The 27,753-nt window shown below is 41.7% G+C and overlaps 2 protein-coding genes across 3 annotated transcripts; one reads left to right on the top strand and one right to left on the bottom strand.

Annotated features, from left to right (window-relative positions):
• plbd2 (phospholipase B domain containing 2) lies at positions 1-22,383 on the top strand. Of its 2 annotated transcripts, XM_079822257.1 has the most exons (15): positions 4,587-5,166; positions 7,737-8,169; positions 8,244-8,389; positions 11,859-12,085; positions 12,831-12,924; positions 13,023-13,181; positions 14,289-14,389; positions 15,674-15,888; positions 15,964-16,058; positions 16,142-16,302; positions 16,383-16,478; positions 18,596-18,667; positions 20,194-20,346; positions 20,420-20,582; positions 22,042-22,383. In XM_079822257.1, exons 6-15 carry the CDS (start codon positions 13,041-13,043, stop codon positions 22,210-22,212), a joined length of 1,368 nt encoding a protein of 455 aa, XP_079678383.1. In that variant the 5' UTR covers positions 4,587-5,166; positions 7,737-8,169; positions 8,244-8,389; positions 11,859-12,085; positions 12,831-12,924; positions 13,023-13,040; the 3' UTR covers positions 22,213-22,383. The 2 variants fall into 2 exon arrangements, with proteins under 2 accessions (XP_079678382.1, XP_079678383.1); XM_079822256.1 differs by lacking the exons at positions 4,587-5,166; positions 7,737-8,169; positions 8,244-8,389; positions 11,859-12,085 and adding an exon at positions 1-612.
• LOC307129652 (claudin-10-like) lies at positions 22,297-27,499 on the bottom strand. Its single transcript, XM_079822258.1, has 5 exons — positions 27,175-27,499; positions 25,530-25,691; positions 25,365-25,446; positions 25,182-25,289; positions 22,297-24,422 (listed from the first exon to the last, which is right to left on the bottom strand). The coding sequence occupies exons 1-5, from the start codon at positions 27,404-27,406 to the stop codon at positions 24,269-24,271; spliced, it is 738 nt and encodes a 245-aa protein (XP_079678384.1). The 5' UTR covers positions 27,407-27,499; the 3' UTR covers positions 22,297-24,268.
• Positions 27,500-27,753: the final 254 nt, after the last annotated feature.

Genomic DNA, 27,753 nt, shown 5'->3' with positions numbered 1-27,753 from the left:
GGTAAACACGACATCAGCGGGCGTTCATGTGCAATTTTTACCTAGGAAACTCGTATTTACGATAATTCCGATAGCACGTGAAGGCAGCATCAGACACTTTTCTCCTCATTTAGTTTTCTGTGTGACCCAAGTCTCCACATTCTCCATTCAAAACATCGCATACTTTCCTAAAATCATTTCACTTGTTTTTCTGATGAAGATTATACAATAATTGTTTACTCCTGCTGGCTCCTTAAAAGCTTTTATCAGCCAAAAAGCACATATGGTGGAGCTGTTAAATGGCATTGTTTGGGGAAATACACGAATCACGTGAGCGCGCGGCGGCGAGATCAGAGCTGTCTGTGCGCGCTCCCGTCCAGATGGTGGCTGTAACGCTGCAGAGATAGTTGGCCAAACGCTAGTAAACCTCGGAAGAAGAAGGAGAAGTGTTTCTGGAGGTTCAATGGCGTTTCATCTCTTGTTTTTGTGTGTAATCTGTGTTTTAAACGTGTCACGGGCTCAAATCTACTCAGCGCTGTATGATGAGAAAACATCTCGTCTGTTCCTGAAAGAGGGATTTCAGTCAGGATCTGTGGCCGTCGCCAACTTCACCAACGACATCAACAACACGGGGTAAGACACACACACACACACACACACACACACACACACACACACACACACACACACACACACACACACACACACACACACACACACACACACACACACACACACACACACACACACACACACACACACACACACACACACACACACATCAACAACAACAACACAGGGTAAGTCAGGATCTGTGGCAGTAGCCAACTTCACCAACGACATCAACAACACGGGGTAAGACACACACACACACACACACACACACACACACACACACACACACACACACACACACACACACACACACACACACACACACACACACACACATCAACAACACAGGGTAAGTCACTTACAAACACATCAACAACACAGGGTAAGTCACGAGTACCTTCTCACACACACACACACACACACACACCGATAACAGTAAGTCACGAGGTATGCTTGAATATGATTCATTGCGATACATTTGTTTTGATAGTGGACTAATTCAACTTTAAAGAATGATATTAAACCTATATCTTGTATTATTCGTCGATGAACTGGTTTTAAGCATCAGATGAGATCAGAGCTGGTGTCGCTAAAGGGCCAAAAACGTTCATCGATTCATTAAAAACAACATGAAACTTTTAAAATATAGATCAACTTAACCGTGTCCAAAAGCAAGTAAGCACCTGAAGTGTGTTTAAACCGGTGTCCGCTTTATTTACAGTACAGATCACAGATTCATGACCAGAAACAGGATAAACTATTTCTTGTATAACATTAAGTTAAAGGCACAGTATGTAATTTTCCGTCACTTATTCAAAACAGGCGTGTCTTGACTCGTGAGTGGGCGGAGCTTTTATTCTGCCGCGAGCGCTTCCGCTTCTTCTGCTCATGCGTGTGTGTGTGTGTTTGATCCTCTCACACACATGTGAGTGTGTTAAAGTGATGTTGTAACGCTACTATGAGACACTTGTTCACACTGCAGTGAGCGAGATCATATGAGGCGGTAAAACATGGCATTCTGGGTAAATCAACAACAGCAGATTCACACAATCAGACTAACTGTGTTGAGCTGGAGAACAATGAGGAGTTTCTGTCCATCAATGATCCAAACAGTGGCTAATAAAAATTACTTTTAATTAATAAAACTAATAAAACACAGCAGATATTAAAGCGCCGCTAGTGTTGCCATGGTTACTGCACAATAACACACGGTCCGTGTCCTGGGGAAAATCACTGATTTAAACATTCTTGGACACATTTGGGATAATGTAAGTACACACAGGGTGTCTGCGGAAAATTAAATTCAGATTTTTGTCACATTACCGGGAAAATGTCTCCAGTCTGACGGACACAGTGGACAAACCGCACTAGCCTAGCCTATTCCCGCTCCTGTCTGTGTGGTAATGTGAAACAAACATATTTATAAGTTAGATATATTCATATGTATTTATTTGTCCTATTGTCATTTTTTTTATGAGTTCTTATTTTAATACTAACCATTTACTTGAGAACTTTTTCTCTATATTAAGCAGTTGCTTCTTGTCATATTTCCCACCCTGAGCGATCCTGTTATAGCACACACTGGACCAGCCTTTCTCTGTAATACCAAACCACATTCATACATTGTGTGTGTTTGCCATGAGTGACTATTGTGCTCATCTAACACAGGTGTCCAAAATCAAGATCCAGAATCAATGTTGTGGACACACCTGGGGGCCAACTCCTTTTCTAGATATATATATATATATATATTACATGTTTTGTTTCTTGGAAACATGACAGATTTGACAAAAGCTTTTTTTTTAATCAGAAGCTGACAGTAGAAGTAGCTTGAGATTGGACACCGATGTAAATTTAATACAACAATATCTGTAAAACAACCTCGGTTTTAAAGAGTTACAGTTGGACTCTATTCTTATTTATATTAACGAGTACTCTACTTACATCAGCACAGATAAAACCACACTGCAAAACATGCTTTTCTTACTTAGTATTTGTGTCGTTTTTTCAGTCCAAATATCTAAAATTCTACTAGATAAGTAAAATGACATATAATGGGGGATCAAAACAAGCTAAATTATCTGCCAGTGGGGTAAGAAAATAATATTGTTTCTGTTTGGGATGGGAACAAGATTGCAAACAGAATTGGCATCTCACCCCATTGGCTGATAATTTTGCTTGTTCATTTTAATTTTATTTTGCAGAAAACAAGAAAAAATGTCTTTTGTCATTTTACTTATCTACTAAATGCATCTTGATTTAAGAATTATTAGATATTTAGACTAGAAACAAGACAAAAATACTAAATAAGAGCTTTTTTGCAGTGCACACATGTAGAGCTGCAACTAACGATTATTTTTTCTGTCGACTAATCTAACGATTATTTTTTCGATTATTCAACTAACCTAACGGTTATTTTCCGATTATTCGACTAATCTGACGATTATTTTTCACTTGGTCGCCTAATCTACAGATTATTTTTTCCTGTCGCCTAAACTAACGATTATTTTTCCGGATTAATCTTATGATTCTTTTTTACAGATTATTGTATTTCAAAGAGGGTAGTGAATTTGTATATTATTTTAACATGAAATCAATTAATGATGACAGTAATTGTGTTTCAGGAAGGGTAGTGTACATAGTATGGCATTTTATAATGAAATATATGAACACAAGAAGCTTTTTAAACATAATGTATAATGATACTATTCATCATAAAATGTAAACAGAGTAGGCCTAATTAGGAAAAGTTGTTTACTATAGTAGTTGAGTATGATTTACTTATTGATTTGTGTCAATAGTAAACGGAAATGCACTTGTATTTATCTGCAAAAGGAGCTTTCAGCAGTGTTAATGTATAACTAGTCGTCTATTTTGAAGATATACATGTGCATAAACAACGACTGAAGCTGCCAGAAGTTTTTGCCCAAACTTTAAAGACACATTTAAATGATTAAAGCTAGAGGCATATCTTAACTTTAATGTTACTTTAATCATGTAAACTACCTATATACAGCATGTTATTATGCATATGTGTTTGGGACAGAGGTGGAACCAGGTCGCATTTACAGCCGATATATGCAGCCCATAATAACTATTCTAGATCTTCTGGTCTATTCTAGAGTGTAAATAATGTGCCGCCAACGCATTGCACGCATGTCGACGTATTTTCGTAGTCGTAACCTTCACTACAAGGTAAAAAGTAAAAAACCTTATTTTTATATCTAGAATGGTCTATAAACACATTTGATATAAATACAATGACAAAATCAGTCTGTAATTTGGCGCCTGTAACTTTAATTTATTTCTCATTTAATACGTCTACATTAAAAATGAAAATTCAAATTTCTGCAAATGACCTCCACAAAATCAGTCATTTTGATCTCACAAAAAAATCACAAAAATTATATATATATATAGTGAAATCCTGGTGGGATTGAGCTATGAGGAAGTGCACGTTTACTAATACTCTGTTCAATTTGAACAAATGAATTTGCTTAGCAAGCAATTGACTGATTCTGCTTTTCCTTCGTATGTTTGTTTATTGCGTGATATAGGTCTTAAATGTAATTCATAAAGGTCTTAAAAAGGTCTTACATTTGACTTGGTGAAACCTGTCAGATGCCCTGAACACAAGTCAACAGAATATATAACTCTGGTCTAGTGTTTTGGGGATATTTTAACCACAAAATCTTACATATTGTGCCTTTAAACGAGTGTAGTTTTGAGCTACAGATGTCAAACCTCATGTAATGTGCACATGCTGAACAAACCCAGGGTCACAGGATTAGTTGAGTTGACCAATCCAAACCAACCGGGCTTTGTTGGTCCCATGATGCCGATCATCAGCTTTCTCTGTCTACTTTGATCCTGAGTTCATGAGTGACATCAGCAGTGAACAGCCAATCACTGATCAATACTGAGATGATTTCTAAACCTGCACCGGTGTGTGCTGTCGGTGTCACTGATTGCTTTCATTTTCTTCATTTTAGGGTTCGTACAACCTTTTGAAAGTGAAATTCAAGGACTTTCAAGTGCTTTAAAGGGGTGTTTGATTATGATTGTGTAACTTCGATTGTGATTTGATTGTGTAAACTTTGTGTAACTCAAAGTTCAGAGCAAAGGGAGATATTGTCTTATACAGAAATCAGTTTATAAGGACTACAACCAACGGCTGGTTCGGGACTACACCAGCTTTCTCCAGGGTCAGTGACATCACTAACCCTGAGATTTGCATAACCCCGCCCCCGGGAACCCTTCACCAAAGGGGTGAGGGCGTGGTGCTGATTCAGAGAAGAGGAGGAGTTAGCTGTAGACATGCCGTCGAAGCGCTGTCAGCTTCACCCCGCTTGTAGAACCTCGTTGTTCAGCCTTCCCAGGGATGCTGGACTCAGGGAACAATGGTTAAAATTCATTTTCAATCCGGTTCCTGAAAACTACAACCGTAATATAGCTCTCTGTGCTGCACACTTTACGGAGGACTGCTTCCTCAATCTGCGCGAGTTCCACGCCGGATTCGCCAGAAGGCTCGTCCTGAGAGATGGAGCGGTTCCCACGGTGCTTTATGGGCCTGTAAGTATGTTTTATTCTATGTTGATGTGTTTTCCGTTAATCGTTTCATCGTATGTCGTAGCTAGAATGTAAACAAAGGGAAGCGGTGTTTGGCTCCACTAATGTCACCTCAATGCTCATTCAGATTGATCCGACAAACACCTACAAACTTCTTTTTAATCCCAGTTTGTGATCAGTGTAAAATATTATTTGATTAGAGCTTTTATAGTGTTTACCCACATGCTCGTGTTAACGTGGTTCCGTGTAAACTTGATTCTGCGTCAACTTGGTTCCGTGTAAACGTGGCTCCGTGTAAACGTGGCTCCGTGTAAACGTGGCTCCGTGTAAACTTGGTTCCGCGTAAACTTGGTTCCGCGTAAACTTGGTTCCGCGTAAACTTGGTTCCGCGTCAACTTGGTTCCGCGTCAACTTGGTTCCGTGTAAACGTGGCTCCGTGTAAACGTGGTTCCGTGTAAACTTGGTTCCGCGTAAACTTGGTTCCGCGTAAACTTGGTTCCGCGTAAACTTGGTGCCGCGTCAACTTGGTTCCGCGTCAACTTGGTTCCGCGTCAACTTGGTTCCGCGTCAACTTGGTTCCGTGTAAACGTGGCTCCGTGTAAACGTGGTTCCGTGTAAACTTGGTTCCGCGTAAACTTGGTTCCGCGTCAACTTGGTTCCGCGTCAACTTGGTTCCGCGTCAACTTGGTTCCGCGTCAACTTGGTTCCGTGTAAACGTGGCTCCGTGTAAACGTGGTTCCGTGTAAACGTGGTTCCGCGTCAACTTGGTTCCGCGTAAACTTGGTTCCGCGTAAACTTGGTTCCGCGTAAACTTGGTTCCGTGTAAACGTGGCTCCGTGTAAACGTGGTTCCGTGTAAACGTGGCTCCGTGTAAACTTGGTTCCGTGTCAACTTGGTTCCGTGTAAACGTGGCTCCGTGTAAACGTGGTTCCGTGTAAACGTGGCTCCGTGTAAACTTGGTTCCGCGTAAACTTGGTTCCGCGTAAACTTGGTTCCGCGTAAACGTGGCTCCGCGTAAACGTAGTTCCGTGTAAACATAGTTTAGTGTAAACTTGGTTCCGTGTAAACGTGGTTCCGCGTAAACATGACTCCGTGTAAACGTGGCTCTGTGTAAACATGGTTCCACGTAAATGTGGCTCAGTGTAAACGTGGCTCCGTGTAAACGTGGCTCCGTGTAAACGTGGTTCCGTGTAAACGTGGCTCCGTGTAAACTTGGTTCCGCGTAAACTTGGTTCCGCGTAAACTTGGTTCCGCGTCAACTTGGTTCCGCGTCAACTTGGTTCCGTGTAAACTTGGTTCCGCGTAAACTTGGTTCCGCGTAAACTTGGTTCCGCGTCAACTTGGTTCCGCGTCAACTTGGTTCCGTGTAAACGTGGCTCCGTGTAAACGTGGTTCCGTGTAAACGTGGCTCCGTGTAAACTTGGTTCCGCGTCAACTTGGTTCCGTGTAAACGTGGCTCCGTGTAAACGTGGCTCCGTGTAAACGTGGCTCCGTGTAAACTTGGTTCCGCGTCAACTTGGTTCCGTGTAAACGTGGCTCCGTGTAAACGTGGTTCCGTGTAAACGTGGCTCCGTGTAAACTTGGTTCCGCGTCAACTTGGTTCCGCGTCAACTTGTTTCCGCGTCAACTTGTTTCCGCGTCAACTTGGTTTCCGCGTCAACTTGGTTCCGCGTCAACTTGGTTCCGCGTCAACTTGGTTCCGCGTCAACTTGGTTCCGCGTCAACTTGGTTCCGCGTAAACGTGGCTCCGCGTCAACTTGGTTCCGTGTAAACGTGGCTCCGTGTAAACTTGGTTCCGCGTCAACTTGGTTCCGTGTAAACGTGGCTCCGTGTAAACGTGGCTCCGCGTAAACGTGGCTCCGCGTAAACGTGGCTCCGCGTCAACTTGGTTCCGCGTCAACTTGGTTCCATGTCAACTTGGTTCCGCGTCAACTTGGTTCCGCGTAAACGTGGTTCCGCGTAAACGTGGTTCCGCGTAAACGTGGCTCCGTGTAAACGTGGCTCAGTGTAAACGTGGTTCCGCGTAAACTTGGTTCCGCGTAAACGTGGTTCCGTGTAAACGTCGTTCAGCGTAAACGTAGTTCCGTGTAAACATAGTTTAGTGTAAACTTGGTTCCGTGTAAACGTGGTTCCGCGTAAACATGACTCCGTGTAAACGTGGCTCTGTGTAAACATGGTTCCACGTAAATGTGGCTCAGTGTAAACGTGGTTCCATGTAAACTTGATTCCGCGTCAACATGGTTCCGTTTTAATGTGGCTCCCCGTCAACGTGGCTCCGAGTAAACGTGGTTCTTCTTTACTGTAGTAAAGCCATGGATTAGTCTTCGTAATGTTCTGGTGACAGATGTGGCTACACTCGAGCTATAACGGCTGAACTAACGGTGCTCTGCAGTCAGTAGTGATCAGTATAGATCCACAGTCCGTTATATAATATATATAATTCTGTGCATGTATGAAGCCATATCTCTGTGGTCTTCTGATTAATATTCAGTTTGTCATTTCTCTTTTACATGTCAGATGTATATTTTGCTACTATATGTCAGTTAATAACATGTTTTGATGGTTTATTTCAGACAGTATCTCAGCAGGGTCTGAGTTCTCGAGTGTCCCTCACTCCATCTACACGGCATGAGGTCGGCTGTCAGTCAGACCCTGATACATCCCCTAATGTGCGGTCAGTGGGCACTCAGGTCTCCATGGAGACATGGACGGAGTTCCACGTGAGGAGCAAAGGTCATGATGTTGAGATGTGTCCAGATGTAACACATCATAGATGAAACCACCCTGGGTAACGTTAGAGATGCTCTTCAGGGCTTATGTCCGTGTCTTTACAGGATCCGTGACACTGCACAAAGTGGAAAAGATATTATCCAGCAAGAGAGTCCTGAAGGATGTGGGAAAGCTCAGCCATCACGCTCAGATGTCCTCGCTGCAGGCCTTCCACAGCCTGAGTCGGCGCTTCGCCCCGAAGAACGGGATTTACCCTTTCATAGGAATGCTGTGCAGGTGATAATCTTTACACAATCTCTACACAATATTTCTGACACTCTACTAATGGACATATTTTATGATTTGCCAAGGTTGTATCTCGCAGCCATGCACTTTAATGAGCACGCTAACCGTGAGAAGGCAACACCTGAAGGACAGGCGGTGAACAAATTCACTTCTACAAGCTCAGAGAAAGGGGAATGCACAGCACAGCCAGTGCAAACAGACACAACATACCGTAAGTTCTCAAATATCTTTATTAACAACCATATAAAACATAAATAATCCCAGGCATCACTGCAGTGGGCGCCCGTCTGGAGGCGTGTCTATCGCCAGCCAATCAGACCTCAGGTACCGCCCAAAATGCCACAATAACCAATAAATAATAGACACAACTACTTTTTTAAATCAGGGCTATTGTTTTCCTGATCGATCGTCGCCGTCACGCTCGAGTACTCTTGCCCATCCCTAAAATATAAGCAAATAAAACCATACGAATGAATGACACTAATGTGAAATGTGCAACAAACGAAGATTGTTTACAGTAGGGATGTTAACGATTAATCGGCGATTGAGTAATGGTCGATAATACATTTAATCAATAAAACTTATTGATCATGGATTAATCAGGGTTGTGTGTGTGTGTGTGTGTGTGTGTGTGTGTGTGTGTGTGTGTGTGCACTAGGGGTTGCATGACTACTGATTTCTGCTAGTCCGTTTCTTAGGTTCATGCTACTGTAAATGAAATAGTTTGATGGAACGGTGGAACTGGGATCATAGAAGTTGATGTACTGAATCTAAGTGGTATTATATCCTTCACTATAAAATAGTCATTGATTTTGAAATTAACTGATGATAAATAAAATGCAGCTCATATATCTGTTGCTTTTGTTGACATGAACTTCGTTAAATGTGCATATAGCGCAGGAAATTGAAGATCGGATTTATATTCGTTTGGCTGAGAGGTGTAAGGCAAGACAACCTGCATGTTGTTTATTATAGACGTTTCGTCTGCGCGTGCCGTTGCGAGCAGCATCAGCCTCAGCTCGTCAAAAATGCCTTTTTACTGTGGTGGTGATATAGGCTAAACGTTTAAACTAACATTGTGATGCTTGAAGTGTTTTATAGATTTTATTATAGGTAAGACAAGTCAAGTGTTGATTAGAGAGGTTAAGCGTTGCGTTAACTCACTGTCAGACGCTGGCCGCTTGATCGTCACTTTAAAAAACTAAAACTTTAATTTAACAAACAAAAAAATGCTCCAAACATTTTTCTAAATTAAGCACGAAACGTGTAAAGCAGACACGAGGAATAAAGATAGAGTACAGTGTGTGTAAAATTACTTTTTTTGAACCTAAAGCCACATAAACACTGCATTAAACCAAATACACACGACCATCATATGACCCCTTTAAGAATAAACGTGTGCCGCTGATGATCTCAAACAATGCACAATTAATAATGACTGTGATTGGGACTGTCATATTACACAATATTAGAGCAATACTGTAATAAACACTGGGTTTAGATGCTGTTTCAGTGCGTTACTCCAGGAAGAGCTTTCCACGCTTTCTGAATATGAATATCAGTTCAAGTTCACGTGTGCATCCATGTCATTGTGTGCAGGTATAATTTGTAATATTATGTTTATTTTGTGTATATATATCTGATTAATCTCGTAGGATGCGTTTCTTTGAGCTAAGTACCGCGCTAGCAGAGCTTCAGTGTAGCGGCTTCAGCTCCAACAGCAGCGCACGGCTTATAATAACTCATATTACACACATTAATGAGAACTCTATATTAATAAGCGTCTGTGAAGTCGTTGTGTTTAGCTGCTGTTGCTCCAGGAAGAGCGGCCACACGTTCTGAACCACACATCTGAGGCGGCGCTGGTCACACGTTCTGGTACTCGTTATATTTGATTATTAAATAAGTCATTTTACAATCCTAGCCCTTTATTCAGATGAACCCCTGCTCATCGGTGTGGACTGGTGTGTGTGTGTGTGTGTGTGTGTGTGTGTGTGTGTGTGTGTGTGTGTGTGTGTGTGTGTGTGTGTGTGTGTGTGTGTGTGTGTGTGTGTGTGTGTGTGAGCAGCGTTTGCTCTCCTGTCCTGCGGTCGCTATAAGACACCGATGGAGACATGCAGTGTTAAGGCTAACGATAGGGCTGTAACGGTTTGACCAAAAATAAAAATCTCGATTAATTGAACATTTTACCTCGATTACGATTTTTTTTTTTTTTTTTTGCTTTCCATTTTTTGGCCTCACAAGGTTTTTGAGTAAGTTCCTGATAAGGTTTTTACTGTAAATATTTTCTACTATTAAAGGTGGAATTTTTTTTCTAATGAAAAAGTGATTTTAAAACACTTGAAGGAAACGGTTCTCTTTCAGCAGTTACTGTCTTTGGGGCAGATTTCTGCTTGTTGTACATCAGATACATTAACACAAACCTACATTACATTTATCTGAATGCATTAATGAGAGAGTGATTGTGTGTGTGAATTACTCATACCGTCTCTATTCATTATGAAGCTGTGGTTTGTACTTTAAAGGTATTAAAATATATGCCTATAACGGTTGAGTTTCTGAGCTACTTTAGTGACTTTACTTTAGTCACAGGACAGCGTTGATCCTGCGTTTCTGCTGCTCTCTGCGCGCGTACGCTACAAGAACTGACCTGTGTAAACTGAGTAAAACATGCAGTTCCTATAGTGATTCTGGGCATCTATAAACACAGATAACGCCGCATTCACACGGGGCTTCGGCGTCAACGCTTGACGGAGGGCGTGGCTGAAGCTTGGTGCCTGACGCGACCGTCATAGTGACAACAGCTAATCACATTACTTGCCGCTTGGACCACAACACAACACAAAAAAAGCGCCTTTTTTGACAGCTAGTCTGTGAGACTATTTTGTGTATGAAAACTGATCACTTTAATATTTGATTCCTCATTTGGCTGGGGGATAGCGCCTATTTGAACCACACATGATATGATATGCTGCTGTCATTCAATGATAAACAGAGTACACGGACGGAATACAAGCATGATACATTCCAGATTCTCCAACCGTCTCTGCCACCTCCTTCCAGGCCTGGTCTCTCCAGTTTGTGTCCCGGTATGTAAATAATGATTGGTAGTAAAGGACCGGGTGATTATCCACCGCAATTATTAGCTTTTCCTCCATTTTAGATCGTTCTTTACTCTTCATTCACTCTTCATTCACCGGTGTTTTAAACGAACGCGATTGGCTAGCGTCTGCTCTAGGATATTTGCATAGGGTGATCTGATTGGATGACGCCTGCGTTGGCGCTTGAAAAGTTGAGAAATCTTCAACTTTTGCCGCTTGCAACGCGAGTGAAGCGCCGCGACGGAACCCACAATTCAGTTCGGCAACGCATGACGTCACCCATTCAAAGTAAACGAGAAGCGTTGACGCCGACGCCCCGTGTGAATGCGGCGTAACTGCTCTTGATGTGACTGACGGGGCGGAGTCACGTGACTAAAACCCAAATAACCCACATGGGAAAAATACGTCGGTTAGAGGTTCTGAATTTCGGTTTCGATTAATCGTCCAGCCCTAGCTAACGATTAATCAATCGGTTATTTAAACGACGATCGATCATGGGAATTTGTGTAAAGTGACATCCCTAGTTTACAGTTATTCTGTAAAACAATAGTTATTTGTTGGTATTCTGTCTCATTACAGACTATGTCGATGACCTTATGACCCTTCTGCTACATGAAGTGTTTCTGGACCCCACCCCATACACAGAAGAGCTGTGTACACTCCCCATCCCACAATCTGAAGAACCCTCAACGGAGGACTGGTTTAGTGGAGGACTGGGCGGATCCCAACACTGTCACGCTGGATCAGGAATCCAGACTCAAACTCCTAGAGTAGACAATATCAACACTGGATATACAACCATATTGGTAAACGTGTGCCACAAATAGACACGTTGATATGTTTTGGCTACAGATGGATGAATATTTATGTATGTATGTATGTATTTCTTGGGTTTCTACATGAACACCTCCATTTTTTTGTGTGTGAGTAGCCTACACTAAGTTTTGTTAATGGGAAAACATTTGTTACTGTTATAAATTAAAAAATGAATATACAAAACTGTACAAGGCAATCATGTGTTCTGTTGTGCTAAAACATCAAAAGCTCTGTTTTCATTTTGATACACACATTTACATTAATGCACTGAAAGTCATTCCTCACAAGTTACAAACAAAGAAATACACAAATAAAAAGAGTAAGATATATATAAAATACTCTATTAGTATTAGATGAATATCAGTAAAGCCAGCTCTGGAGATGGGTTGTGTTCAGCAGTCGGGGTCCGAAATATAAATGAGTACAATTTTGAACGTTTCCAATCCACCTGCATTAAATATGACGCTCAACAGAACAGCACGGTTCAGTTAAACCGGTTAACTGGAAGGGTTAAAACACTCAAACTACATATAATGGGAAAATTACAACAAAACTAAAACACAACACTGGAGCTGAAAGTGAGTTGAGACCCGCTGTTCCAGACATCATTACATGAGTTCAAGGAGCATTATTTCTCGGAGTAGATGACCGTAAAAGAGCTTGGACTTGAACCTGATGTTGACTGTGTGTGTGTGTGTGTGTGTGTGTGTGTGTGTGTGTGTGTGTGTGTGTCAGGTGGGCGTATCTGGAGGTCAGCACCAGCTCCGCCTATAATGACTCGCTGCAGGCGTATGCGGCTGGACTCGTGGAGGCTAAGGTCACGACACAGGTACACGTCTAATCCATATAATCAACAGGTGTGTGTGTGGTGTGTGAGGAAAGCCTCTATATAGTGGAGGTGTTTGACTGCCCTGTCCACTGCCACAGCTCATCTACCAGCACTGGATGAACACACTGATGGGTTACTGCGGGCCGTTCGCTCAGGACATCAGCTACTGTCAGCGGCTCAAAGACTACATCAGCACCAACCTGCAGTGGCTCTGGCAGCAGATGGACACACACACCGACTGCCCCTACTGGCATCAGGTGCGTCAACAAGAGCCACACCTTCGACCTTAACCCTCTGGAGTCTGAGCTGTTTTGGGGCCCTTTAGAATGTTTTGACATGCTCTGACATTTGTGCTTATTTCAGTTGCTTATAAACACATTAATGGCAAAAGTGTAATTACACTGTATTCAGCACAAACTGGGCTACCATAATATCTAAGCAACATGTATGTACATGCTTGTATTTTTGAGAGAAAAATGTTTATGCATGGTTTAAAAAAAAAAAAAAAAAAATGTACAATTAAGGCCTCAAAACACAATATAGATATGTGTTCACAAGACTTTTGACTCATGGGTGTATTTGCCTAGAGTTTTTGCTTCAAACTGATGTGAGAATCATTGAGCCTACTCATTCACATAAAACAATACACTGATTTAATATTTGTAAGACAGTTTTTCTTCACTAAGCCTGTATGCGAGGAGGCGTAATATCTAATGAATAATGATGAGTATCACCTGAGAGGACAAAAGAACATAATAGCCCACATAATAACCCACATAATGAGCTACATAATGAACGAGCTTCAGGTGTGTGACTGAGAGAGCAAAAAATGCTCTTCTTATTTAGTTGAAATTGTACTTATCTAGTAAATGCATCTTGATTTAAGAATGTTTAAATATTTAGACTAGAAACAAGACAAAAATGACTAAGAGCATTTTTTTCTAAAACTTTTTCTACTCTTTTTTTTATGTTTTTAAAAGTAGTCTCATGCTAAAAAAAATTAATAATAATTAAAATTAAGATACAATTTATACAAAGCGAAATTCCCTTTAAAGAAAGCAAATCAATTTCTACAAAACAAAACTCCAGAATCATTTCTGACAAACTTTGATATTAAATATAAAAAAAATACTATTAGGCTATAATATTTAAACATCAATATGAAGCAAAATGCGTTTGACTGGTACTATATTTATAGCATCTGAGCAGACATCTGCGAATAAAAGCTTTATTGATGTGACACTATGCTCTTTTACAATAAACACGTTATAATCTGTCCAAAACAAGCCAAATAAAGTCTACAGGACTATGTTCACTGTCTTGTGCTGTTTTGCTCTTGTAGTTCATTGCCTGTTCTCTTTCAGGTCCGTCTGTCCCTGCTGCAGCTGCAGGGTTTGGAGGACGGGTACAATGGGCAGGTTGAATTTCCATCTGGAAGTCTTTCCATCAACCCCCTTGGCTTCCTGTGAGTATAGCCATGCTTTTTTCCTTAGTCCATGTGCAAAATATCATGTTATTAGGGGTTCAAGAGCGTAGCGCTAAAACTCTTATTAGTGATTGCTGATCCTTGGAGAATTTTACATTCTCCTCTAAAACTGATCGGGCAGAACAAACCGTAACTTTGAGGGCTTGTAGTACTCACACCGCCTACAAACACCACCAAATCTCGCCCTGATCGGCCTGACGGGGGCGCTACAGCGCTCAAAAGTACCAAATGGCTCATAACTCCTGAAATCCTGCCTCGATTTTGCTTGTCATTTTGGAGAAAGTTTCGGGTATTTTGGATTGTTTAAAAAAAAAAAAAACTTTTGTGAACTAGTCCTGGGTTTTTGGCCCGATCTAAGGGCCGTCAGAACGTTTAAAGTGGGAGGAGCCACTAAAATGGCTATAACTCAGGGACACGTGTACAGGCTTGTTCTGTGGTCGTGTGAAAAAGGACAGCGACTGGCCACTTGCTGGCGCTATAACATATTAAAAAAACATGAAAATGGCTACAACCATTAGTCCAATTGACTTGGACATTGTCCAAGGTGCCATGATAGCCTATGAGGACATTGGCGTATCTCAAAAAACATGAAGTTTGAGCACCTATTAGACAAGGTTGACGGAGGTTGAACGAGACTCTGTGGGCATGTTTGACTAGAGGTCTGTACACATTTTGAACGAAATCGCCTCGAGGTGGCGCCAACCAGTTCTATGCCTCTGTAATCACGTGGCGTATGACACATCCACACAATATTCATATCATTTGATAGATCTCCTCATACTGAACAACTTTGCCTCAAGAACCACTGCTGTCAATCAAATCGTTCATTAAATATTCATGATTATGTAAAAACTACTTTTGCGATCTACTCCTAGGTTTTTCACTCAATCTGAATAAAACCAATGCAGTAAAATTCTCTGGACTCTATAGATCGATAAATATCAAAACATGTTACCCTTTGAGGTAGCTATAACAGGGTCATTTAGAGAATGAGTGTGCCAAAATATACTCAAAAGCCTATAAATCCTAAACAAAAGCTCTGAATTTCATGATATAGGTGAGCACATGACTCTAAAGAAGCATGCCAACTTTCAGGGAGATCAGACCATAGGTGGCGCTATAACTGTTCAAAAGCTTTAAAAGCCACATATTTCCTGAGGTAAATTGCCTGTATTGGCTGTAAGTGGTTTTTGCAGCTTTAATTATTATTATTATTATTATTATTATTGCATGCGCATTATTCCTTTCTGCGTTGCCGTTCAGCCTTTTCCAGATGGGAGGAGACCTGGAGGACCTGGAAGCTGCGCTCAACAAATCCAGCCAGTCTCGGACCGTCGGCTCGGGCTCCTGCTCCGCTCTGATCAAAGTCCTTCCCGGCGGAAAGGATCTGCTGGTGTCACATGACACGTGGAACACCTACCAGTCAATGCTGCGGATAATGAAGAGATACAGTTTGGCTTACCGCACCTCTCCCACAGGTATGAGGAGAACGTCTCAGCTTCACGAATACCAGCTTATACTCTATAATAATGCATGTGTCACTGTTCCTGCAGGAAAGGAGACGATTCCCGGGAAAACTCAGGTGTTCTCCTCCTATCCTGGCAGTATTTTCTCAGGCGATGACTTTTATTTGCTCAGCAGTGGTTTGGTGAGACTCCTTCAATCCTGGTTGAAACTGTTGTCTCGTTGGGTGGAGCACTGTTCCTGTAATGTGTGTGTGTTGTTCTTCAGGTTACTTTGGAAACCACGATTGGCAACAGTAACCCTGACCTGTGGAAGTTTGTGCAGCCCCGCGGCGCTGTCATGGAGTGGCTGAGAAACATCGTGGCCAATCGCCTGGCTGATAGCGGTCCGGCGTGGGCGGACATCTTCAGAAAGCACAACAGCGGAACGTAAGCGATGTTTAAGGCATGGTGTGCACATTTGAATAAAAGCCGTGATCAAACTCCATCGTGATGACTTTGTTGGCCAGGTACAACAATCAGTGGATGGTGGTCGACTACAAGCTCTTCGTCCCGGGCCAGGGACACGCAAAACAAGGGCTTTTCACCGTTCTGGAGCAGATCCCGTGAGTGTGCTGGCATTAGATCCCCCTCAGTGGGGCAGCTCTCTTAAAGGGACCGCACTGGGGTAGATTGTGTCAATGTCTTATAACCACTATGCAATTAAGACAGTCAAAAGATTGGAATAATTGAGATTATATAATGTTTTTGAATCATTTATTTCATTTGATTTGATTTGATTTGATTTGAATCCTCATATGAGAATGATTAGTGAAGGGTCATGTGACACTGAAGACTCAGGAATAAATGACACTTTACTATATATTCACATAGAGACCAGCTGATCTACACTGGAGGAATATTTCACTGATTACTGGAGTTATGATCAGATAAACAGCTTTAGTGAGCACAAGAGACTCTTTCAGACACATTAATAAATCTGAACTATTTCAAACTTTTGGCTGTGTACAGGGTTCCCGCGGGGTCTTAAAAAGTCTTAAAATGTCTAAAATTAAATTATTTAAATTTAAGGCCTTAAAACGTCTTAAAAATGGCCAGATTTTCACCCGAGGTCTTAAATTAGGTCTTAAAAAAAGTGTTATCCTCGTTCATTTCCAGAAATGCTGGCTGCAGAAAGTTATTAACGTTACACTGTAGCAAAAAAGTATCGAATGGCGAAAGCGGAGCTCAAAGCGGAGCTCTAGAGTCTTTGCTCCGCCCTCAGAGCGTTCGTTTGGGGTGTTGTAGTTCTTTCTGGGGGTGTTGGTACACGTACTCTGTGATAAAACTACAAATCCCATGATAAATGCAATTACCTGCCCGCAAAATACGTCTACATTTAATAACGTTGTATTTTTCTGGACAGAATGAGGCAGACATGCATTGTTTTATATTATTCTAAACAGTGATAAAGTCTGCACTCAATCAGCACTGCATACCTTATTATTATGACAATAGTGGAGGCTTGAAGAACTTAAATACACCATAGCTTGATGCAGTCGTGTTTATTGTCTTCGTTTCATCAGTCAAAGCGTTTCTATCTTCAGTTTATCCTACATCGCTAGCTTCACATTAGGGCTAAGGATGACTTCTCTGAGGGAAATGTGGAGTTTCTGCTCGAGGGCGCCCTCTGGCTTCCAGTATGAATGAAAGTTTGGGTAACAAATATGAAAAATAATACTTCTCTCTAAATAAATTTATATGACAACCCATATGTTTTTCTCCAATGTACAGTTTTTCCCCCACAGTGGATGCATAAGAGGATCATATTTCATATTAACTACATAGACTTTAAGAAATTGATATCACAGATAAAAAGCACAGAATTTCTTTATTTTTTTCTTTATTTTTTACAATAAATCTTTAGACCTTTCTAATGATTTTTATTTTTAGTCATAGGCTGTCTGCATATTAACAGGTAACCCAGCAGTTTTTTTGTAAAATAAGTTTTCTGTAAAATATAGATGTTATTTTATTAGTATTATTATTATATTGTTATATTTATTCTTAAATACTCTATTTTTTATTTTTTAATAATTAAAATGTTATTGTAATAGTAATATTTCTAATTTTGTTAAATATTTGTATTTATTGAATATAATCATTATTATTAGTCTCGTTAATATATAAACATTAATATATAAAATGTTATATGCATACACTTTTCATTTGTAAAAAAAAAAAATTTGCATTTTAACCAGAATAATCGCAATTAGATATCTTCCCCAAATCGTGCATCCCTAGTTTCTCCTCTCTCCCTAGAGCGTCCCCTGTTCAATCTCTATTAGGCTATTAATATGCTGTTTTGTAATCTATTCTATTTGAGGGCAAGTTTGTTTTAGCCTATTTTAATTTTGGGCCTAAGGTTTTGGGCATTTGGCACGTTGTTGGCTGTGGAGGGTTACTAATGTCATTGCTTTATTGCTTTTTTTTAGTATTTCTTTGATTTAAATAATTTTGGTAATGCGTCGTATAGGTCTTAAATTTCAATCTTTATGGTCTTAAAATGTCTTAAAAAGGTCTTAAATTTGACTTTCTGAAACCTGCAAGAACCCTGTGTGTAACTCAAACTCAAATGCCAATATTACTTCCTGAGTAATAAAACTCATTGCTCTTGTATTACAGCAGTAGATATGGCAGATAACGTGAAAACTGTGGTGTCTTGTGTCTGTGTTTCCTCCAGTGGGATGATCGTAACGGCAGACCGGACGGAAGAGCTGTTTGAGACTGGATACTGGGCCAGCTACAACATCCCGTGAGTAATGACCAGAGCCTCACTGCCTGTGTGTGTGTGTGTGTGTGTGTGTGTGTGTGTGTGTGTGTGTGTGTGTGTGTGTGTGTGTGTGTGTGTGTGTGTGTGTGTGTGTGTGTAAGGGTGTTCACACAGGTCTGAGCGCGGATGGCATGATCCTCGTCTCATAACACCTCTGTGAAGATTTAACTGTGAGATATGTGAGATAGTTGAGTCAGACTCCTCCTATCGAAGCATCGAATCTTCCACTATTTGGAACACCCCTAGTATGAACACAAAGGGATCCAAGACCACATTCGGACCAAAAAAAATATCCTCTTTCAGGGACAGACCAAAAGGTGAACAGAGTGAAAAAGGACCTGAGTTTGGTTCTTTCAACCCTTTCGCACGTATGATCACACCGGTGTGATCGGTTCTCCACTGGTCCTTCCTCTGAGCACTTTTGATAGAGACTGACCACTGCAGACCGGGAACACCCCACAAGAGCTGCAGTTTTGGAGATGCTCTGACCCAGTCGTCCAGCCGTCACAATCTGGCCCTTGTCAAACTCGCTCAAATCCTTAAGGCCCTTTCACACTGGACGCGTAACGAAAAAGCGAAGCGGAAAAACGAATATTTCGTGTGCGAATAGTTCGTGTCAAAACCATTCACATCAGCCGCGACGCAAGTTTGTGACGTTTCAGAGCTCCAACATTCCCAAAACATTCGCGGCAACAGCTGAGAAAACACGGACACTTGAAGTGCCACAGTCGTACTGATGGAAACACATTAACTTTCTATAGTCTCGGACACAATTAGATTAGAAAAAAATTCTACGAGTTTTAACTCAAAAGGTGATGATATCGTTGTCTGTAGCCTACAGTGGGTAAACACATCTACAGCTGTAATCTCATGAGAGTGTGATGCCTGGCAAAGGTTAATGTTGCTTGAATAGCTAATGACATCAACTGGACATTTCGTCACCTTTGTTTCCTTGTATGCGATTGGTTTAAGCCTTTTCTGTCACTGCGAGTGTTAAAAAAATCGACATCGAAACGGAAAATATAACCATCGTTTTTTCGCCGCAGCACATTCACTTTCAGTGTGGAAGCTCTCATTATACAAACACCTGATCAAACAATAAAACCATCACGCAAATTATTCACGTGTCAAAATCGCGTCCAGTGTGAAAGGACCTTTACGCTTGCCCATTTTTCCTGCTTCTAACACATCAACCCTGAGGACAAAATGTTCACTTGCCGCCTAATATATCCCACCCACTAACAGCAGCCTAGAGGAACATCTTTTGAATCTGAATGAGAATAAAATTGAATTGCTAGAAAAGTCAAAATTGTGAGATAAAAAGTTCTGATTCTGTGGCAGAAACAATCTTCCAAAGACAAACAATTAATAACCATCATTGCTGGAAAATGTTCTAAAGGAGAAGTTAAACTGGAGAAGAAGTGTCTCTTTCAGCTGTTTATTCTCACACTGACCACATCTGGCACAACGTCTCATAATGTCTGTAATCGTACACTTCTGTGTGGCAGGTACTTTGAGGAGGTGTTCAATGCGAGCGGATGTCAGGAGCTGGTCCAGAAATACGGCTCCTGGTTCTCCTTCAGTGAGAGTCCCAGAGCTCAGATCTTCCGCAGAAACCAAACTCTGGTTACGGACATCGAGTCCATGGTGCGTCTGATGAGGTATGGTCCTGCTGTTATGTGTGTTTGCCTGTGTCTTCGGTTGCTTCCGTCTTCATTTGTCTGCGTTCTGCAGGTATAATAACTATAAGGAAGACCCTTTGTCCCGCTGCGACGCCTGTGACCCCGCCCCGAACGGTGAGAACGCCATCTCTGCCCGATCCGACCTGAATCCTGCCAATGGCTCGTATCCGTTCGGGGCTCTGAAGCAGCGGTCACATGGAGGAACGGACATGAAGGTCAGTAACAGTCGCTGCGCTTCCATTCGGAGGGGCGAGTTTAACTCCTGCGCAAACATAAAACATAAAGCACACTCTACATCCCATCTTCCTGGGAAACAGGTGCAAAATATCAGTAATACACTCACCTAAAGGATTATTAGGAACACACACTAATACTGTGTTTGACCCCCTTTCGCCTTCAGAACTGCCTTAATTCTACGTGGCATTGATTCAACAAGGTGCTGAAAGCATTCTTTAGAAATGTTGGCCCATATTGATAGGAGAGCATCTGCAGTTGATGGAGATTTGTGGGATGCACATCCAGGGCACGAAGCTCCCGTTCCACCACATCCCAAAGATGCTCTATTGGGTTGAGATCTGGAGACTGTGGGGCCATTTTAGTCCAGTGAACTCATTGTCATGTTCAAGAAACCAGTTTGAAATGATTGGAGCTTTGTGACATGGAGCATTATCCTGCTGGAAGTAGCCATCAGAGGATGGGGACATGGTGGTCATAAAGGGATGGACATGGGCAGAAACAATGCTTAGGTCGGCCGTGGCATTTAAACCATGCCCAATTGGCACTAAGGGGCCTAAAGTGTGCCAAGAAAACATCCCCCACACCATTACACCACCACCACCAGCCTGCACAGTGGTAACAAGGCATGATGGATCCATGTTCTCATTCTGTTTACGCCAAATTCTGACTCTACCATCTGAATGTCTCAACAGAAATCCAGACTCATCAGACCAGGCAACATTTTTAGCCTCTTTTTCCTATTTGTAGTGGAGATGAGTGGTACCCGGTGGGGTCTTCTGCTGTTGTAGCCCATCCGCCTCAAGGTTGTGTGTGTTGTGGCTTCACAAATGCTTTGCTGCAGACCTCGGTTGTAACGAGTGGTTATTTCAGTCAAAGTTGCTCTTCTATCAGCTTGAATCAGTCGGCCCATGACCTCTGACCTCTAGCATCAACAAGGCATTTTCTCCCACAGGACTGCCGCATACTGGATGCTTTTCCCTTTTCACACTATTCTTTGTAAACCCTACAAATGGTTGTGTGTGAAAATCCCAGTAACTGAGCAGATTGTGAAACACTCAGACCGGCCCGTCTGGCACAAACAACCATGCCACGCTCAAAATTGCTTAAATCTCCTTTCTTTCCCATTCCGACATTCAGTGTGGAGTTCAGGAGATTGTCTTGACCAGGACCACACCCCTAAATGCACTGAAGCAACTGCCATGTGATTGGTTGATTAGATAATTGCATTAATGAGAAATTGAACAGGTGTTCCTAATAATCCTTTAGGTGAGTGTATAAACTGTAATAATAAACGCTGTCATGTTCTCTGGCGTTGGGATGCTGGTGTTTGGGAATGCAATCGTGTGAGAGATCCAAAATTCACATAAATAGTTGGATGGAAACATACAGTTCTGCGTCACATTCATGTGTTACCTGCGGGTTTTGTGTTTTCCTCAGATGACGAGCTATGGCATGTTCCAGCAGTTCCAGCTGTTGGCGGTCAGCGGCCCGACGTGGGATCAGACGCCCGTGTTCCAGTGGAGCCGCTCGCCCTACAGCGACCTCCTGCACATGGGCCACCCGGACCGCTGGGACTTCAGCCCCGTCCACGTCAGATGGGCCACATGAGCGCCCTTCCCTCCTCACCCACAGCTCATGATGATCAGTGCGATGAGCGCCATCTCAGGAAGAAATCAGCCACTGCACTTTGATAAGAAACTGATATTTTAATTAAGAGGAGATCCTCGGAAATGTTCTGTCTTTGAAATGACAATAAATCTAGACTGTGATTGTTCTGTAGCTTCATGAAGATGCGTTTCCTTCAATTCTTGAACTTAGACGTGTGTGATTTATTTTCTCTATTTTTATTGAAAGACTACATGAGATGATCTACACATTCTCATAGGCGTAGGTTTGGTGTGGAAACCGATCCTTCAATCCTGGAAAATGAAGCTTTGATTCATCAGACGAGCAGACGTCAGGTGTGTTAGATGCTGTGCAGACGATTGGCTGGGTTCACCGATGTCGACGTGTTTCGCCATGCTCACAAATTCAGTTTGATAACAGTAAAATCTCTTTTCATTTAACCGTTATTTTGTCTTATCAAAATAAAACCTTAAACAATGACTGCTTCATTGGTATTGAAGTCGGATAAGCTTGTTAAACTTTATTCTTGTTAATATGCCGCTGTATTAACCCTCATTCTGTTCTAACCATCAAATATTTGACAAATAAGTGTTTATTACATGAAATAGCTTCAGTCATACAAACCAAAAAAGATCTTTGAAAAACAACATTACCATATGGCAACGCTGTACCACAATAGAAAATTATCACATAAGTATTTTTTCTGTAAAATTATGATTTTCTTTTCTATTTAAATGCACATTTATTTTATAAATTGATAGATTTATATACTTGTGACTCATGGAAACCCAAAAATAAGTAGCTCCTTATCATTTAATCCCTATCATTGGCTCGCTCACCCTCGCTCTTCCTATTGGCCTTTCTGTAAAATATTACTGTATTTATTTTCTGAAAAGAAGAAATAATTTAATATATACATAAACACAACTATACTACAATAAACACTTTAAATAAATTAATAACGGCAGTCATATTGCTGATGCTACTGTCTATAATAAACCCCAATTAGATAAAACATGACTGCAGTTCCACTGTGGACCGCGTCGCCAAATGACAACATTGATATTTCTCAATTCACAGTAAAACTTTGTTAGACAGTTGATTTGTGAATAAACATATCTAATTCACTTATCAAAGATGCTGCAAAAAATCCCCCTTAAGAAGAGATGAGGTTATTAGAGCGATTTCTGGAGCCTTTCATCAGGTGACTGGGGGAAAGAGACATTCAAATGTCATGTGACTTAAAAGCTGCACATCATTGGCTACCTTAAGGCATACCCTTTTAATTCCCCTAGTGCAGTTCATTGTATATTTTTCTGGATAACAAGGAAATGAGTAGAAATTATTTGTTGGCATATGGCAAAGCTGTACCATAGAGTGGTTAGCAGTACATAAAACACTCAATGAGAAGTGTTTCTGCTTCATGAAAACATTGCATCTCTTCATCTGTGATAAAGTACTCAAACACCACATGACTAACATGGAGCAGCTGTGAATAAAGATGACAGGAATCTGAGACGAGGAATCTAAACGGTTTCACTTTATTTTGATGGTCCCTTTAACACATTCTGTTGACTATAAATAACATTGCACCTACATGTCTACTAATTCTCATTAGAGTGTTAGTAGAGTATTAGTAGACTGGTAGGGTTAGGGTTAGAATAAGTTGACATGTACTTGCAAAGTTACTTATAGTCAGTAGAATGTCTGTTGGAGGACCATCACAATAAAGAGTTAGCAGACATTAAGCAGACAGTCTACTGATAATCTAATGAGAGTTAGTTGACATGTATTTGCAAATTTACTTATAGTCAACATAATGTTCAAAAGGGACCATCAAAATAAAGTGTTACCATCTAAACAGACTAAATGGAGGTTTGAAGAGCTTCACCCATGGCAGAATAGACTAGAATCGGTCCAGTTTATTTCTATGACACTATTAACTCTTGATCACAGTGTTGATCGTGTTAGCGAGTTGCATGGAGATCCACTGAATGCTTTGCAGGACCACTAAAGAGGTCTTCCAGACCCACACATGTCAGACGTAAGCGTCCAGAGCGCGGGACCCTTTGGAAGGTCTGCTGGTCTTCTGCTTGGCTCTGGCTGGGACGGGCGATGGTGGAGGAGTGTACAGCGTCTTCTGCTTCAGCGCCGGGGAAGGACTGGGATCGGACGGCTCCTGGGCCTTGGAGCTGAAGTCACAAACATTTATCATGATTATAGCAGGACATCTTCATAGAAAATTCACAAAAACGAGGGGAAGGGTTACACCTTATCTCAATGGTCCACTTTAGATATTTTGTAATGTTGCACCTACATGTCGACTAACTCTCATTGGAGTATTAGTAGACTGTTAGGTTAGGGTTCGGGTTAGTAGGATAAGTTAGTTGCAACGTATCAGTAGAATGTCTAAAGGTGGCCATCGAAACACTGGGAAAGCACTTCAGAAATCAAACACAATCAATTTATGAAAACATTTTTAGTGAAACTGACTGAACAACAAAAAAACAGTTAGGGCCGGTTTAGCAAGGCTTCTTGATTACGCACTAGTTGCCTTTCACATGTTACATGGATTATGATTTTGGATTTTGAACCAGGTCTCAGAGCAGTTACTTGACACTAGGTAAAAACCCTGAACCAACCCCTAAACCTGATCTTAACCCATGTAGTCACGTTATATTACCCAGTATTCTTAGGCACGTACTCTGTAAGTATGTGGACTGTAAAATAGTGCAACCCCTATTCCTGACCCTATAAGCTTGTGTTAATTAATATTAGTTTACTCTTACTCTTATCAGTACTCTTAAAATAGAGTGTAAGTCCATGTAGTATTGAAGGGTGAATCTCAAGGCGCTTAATTTTTTTTACTGCTTAGTATCGCTCCTTGAGTTTGTGATTGAGAGATGTGTTTGTGCAAGACAGGTACAGGTTATTGTTTTGTGTGTTGATACCTGGACTGGCAGGCCTGGTTCCCTGTAATGAAGCTGTAAACGAGTCCTCCGACCAGCAGGAGCGCCGAGCCGCCCCATCCCACAAACAGCGCCGATCCCAGCTCAAACCTGCGCCACAAGAAACACCTTTCCAACTCTGATCCAGATCAAGTGCACATTTCATCTGAGTACTGAAATACTCACTTTCTGGCCTTGTAGTTGGGATCCATGAACTCTCTGATCACCTTGTGTCCGTACCAGCTGTAAGCAAACATGCCGCAGAGACCTAAGGCAGAGACAGAAGACCAGTTCAGAGGAGCAGGAGCACGTTGGACACGTTGGACACACTGGACACGCGCAGGTGTTTACCTGAGAGAAAGTAGGTGATTCCGGCAGCAAAGGTTACTCTTGCATTGACCGTTTCAGAGCCGCCGAGCTTTGTGCATTTCATCCCCACCAAAGCCAGAATGGATCCGAAGAATCCCAGAGTTATGGATGTGATGGCGAAGGATCGGCACAGATGGATGTATGCTGTTGAAAGATGGACACAATAGTCACATTTATCTGTACAGTGTTTATCACAACCCAGCCAACACGTGTACATGGGTTACAGGGGTACAGAGTGGGCATGGGCTCAAAACGGGCATCTTATCTGGGGCCCACTAGGTCCCACATGGGCAAACCCAGCTGGGCTTCCAATGTCCCAGCCAACAAACCCATGTGGGCCCAAAGTGGTTGCACATGGGCTGATATCTGTGGCCGTTGGGAGAACGATGATAGAGGAGTGAGGAGCTGCACTGTTTTTTTCTTTGATTTCTTTGTGAAATACATTATCTTAGAGTACAGATATGCATATAAACAATACAAGTTTTGTCAAATTATAACCCATACAGAAAATATGGTACCCTATATATATACCCGTTTTGGCCCATAAGAGCCATACATAACACCTATCTGGGTCCTATTATCAACCCATATGGGTTACACCTATGGGCATACCCCATCATCAACCAATCTGGGCTAACCCATGTGGGGCCTCCATGGAAACTGAGGACAAAATTAGCTGGGTCCCAGGTGGGTAGCCAGATATCAGCCCATGTGCATCCCCATTTGGGCCCCACATGGGTGTGCTGGCTGGGAATGCACTAATATTGTATTATGGGATTAATAAGTTGCACTCACAAAGGTCTTTGACAAGTTGGCAAATGATTTATCAGTGCACATCATTATTGTGTTAATAATCTTGAGTCAGAATAACTTCATCTCATCTCTTCTCATGAGATCCACCAATAGCAAACCACAATCATCCAATCAATCCCCCACAGACACAATCAAGCCCCGCCCCTACATTTGTTTTATTTGAGAAGCATTTCACTCGAAAAATGGCACAATATAGGAGAAAAGACCAGAAAAGGCTTCCCTTTCATGCCGACTTAATGTTTTAAGTGAGAATAAGAAGTATTTATGTAAAATACGGTTGGTTCTTATATGTAATTATGAATATTACTGATGTATATGTGTAATAGTTTATACGTGTATTAGAAATGTATATAAAAAGTAAGAAACTAATTTCCAAAGCAGGTCAAAACAATGGTTTGATGATTATTTTTTGTATAATAATGACCTCCTATAGTGCTTTAAAGGGGCTATATGCAACTTTTTCCCCAAAATAAACGTAACAATAGCCTTTTTATTTGACCATTTATGACTCAAACATCTCCTGATGAGCATACTGACACCTTGTCCGCTCACAGTGGGTGCACCGATAAGCCTGTATCCTATTTTTCCTATTTTCTGGCGGGTCGTCTTTTCCCGCGCTGTCTGCGGATCTGACGTCACCACCGCTGCGAGAGCGAGCAGAAAATGAGAGCAGTTCTGTTTTTTGGCCACAGGTGTCAGTCGCGAGTTTAAATTTTAGAAAAACGCATATAGCCCCTTTAAGGTTAGTGTCTACACAGGAACAGGCAGTCTGAGACATTATTGACAGGAATGATAACTTTCTGATCACACTTACTCTGCAGAGCCAGCAGCGTGGGAAACTCTTTGCAGTCGGTTACACCGGTGGAGTCGGAGAGACAGTCTTTCCAGAGGTTGGAGAAATAGTGGGAAGAGGTGAGGACTAAACTGTCCACTTCAGAGTAAGTCCAGTATTCCGTCGGCATAGTCGAACAGACCAATATCCAGCCGCAGACGCAGGCCACAAAGCAGCCTATTTCAGTGTACATCAGCACCGTTCTGTAATGCATGCTGGGATGTGCCCGATGCGGCCAGAGATGAGATATAGAGATGATCTTTCCCTCAGCAGAAGACAAACGCACCTTCTGTGAGGTGTGCTGAGCGGATCTGCTGCTTTCACAGGTCTGAGGGCGGAGGACGCTGCTTGTTTATGGTGTCATCAATGCCACTCTCACACACTGTTTATTATATACACACACCCGCATTACATGGATTTAAATTAGAAATGTCACCTCGCAGATTCCAAAAGGGCATTTCACAATGATGCCAAAGAGCCTTTCAGTGATCAGTTCTTAAAGAACCTGTTTATTCTCTTAGTGTGAAGAGCATTTGAAAGAACTATGAAGAACCTTTAGTG

The sequence above is a fragment of the Gobio gobio genome (genome assembly GCF_949357685.1).
Source record: "Gobio gobio genome assembly, chromosome: 7".
In the NCBI taxonomy this organism is placed as follows: domain Eukaryota; kingdom Metazoa; phylum Chordata; class Actinopteri; order Cypriniformes; family Gobionidae; genus Gobio; species Gobio gobio.
This window is presented reverse-complemented; position numbering and strand designations above follow the sequence as displayed.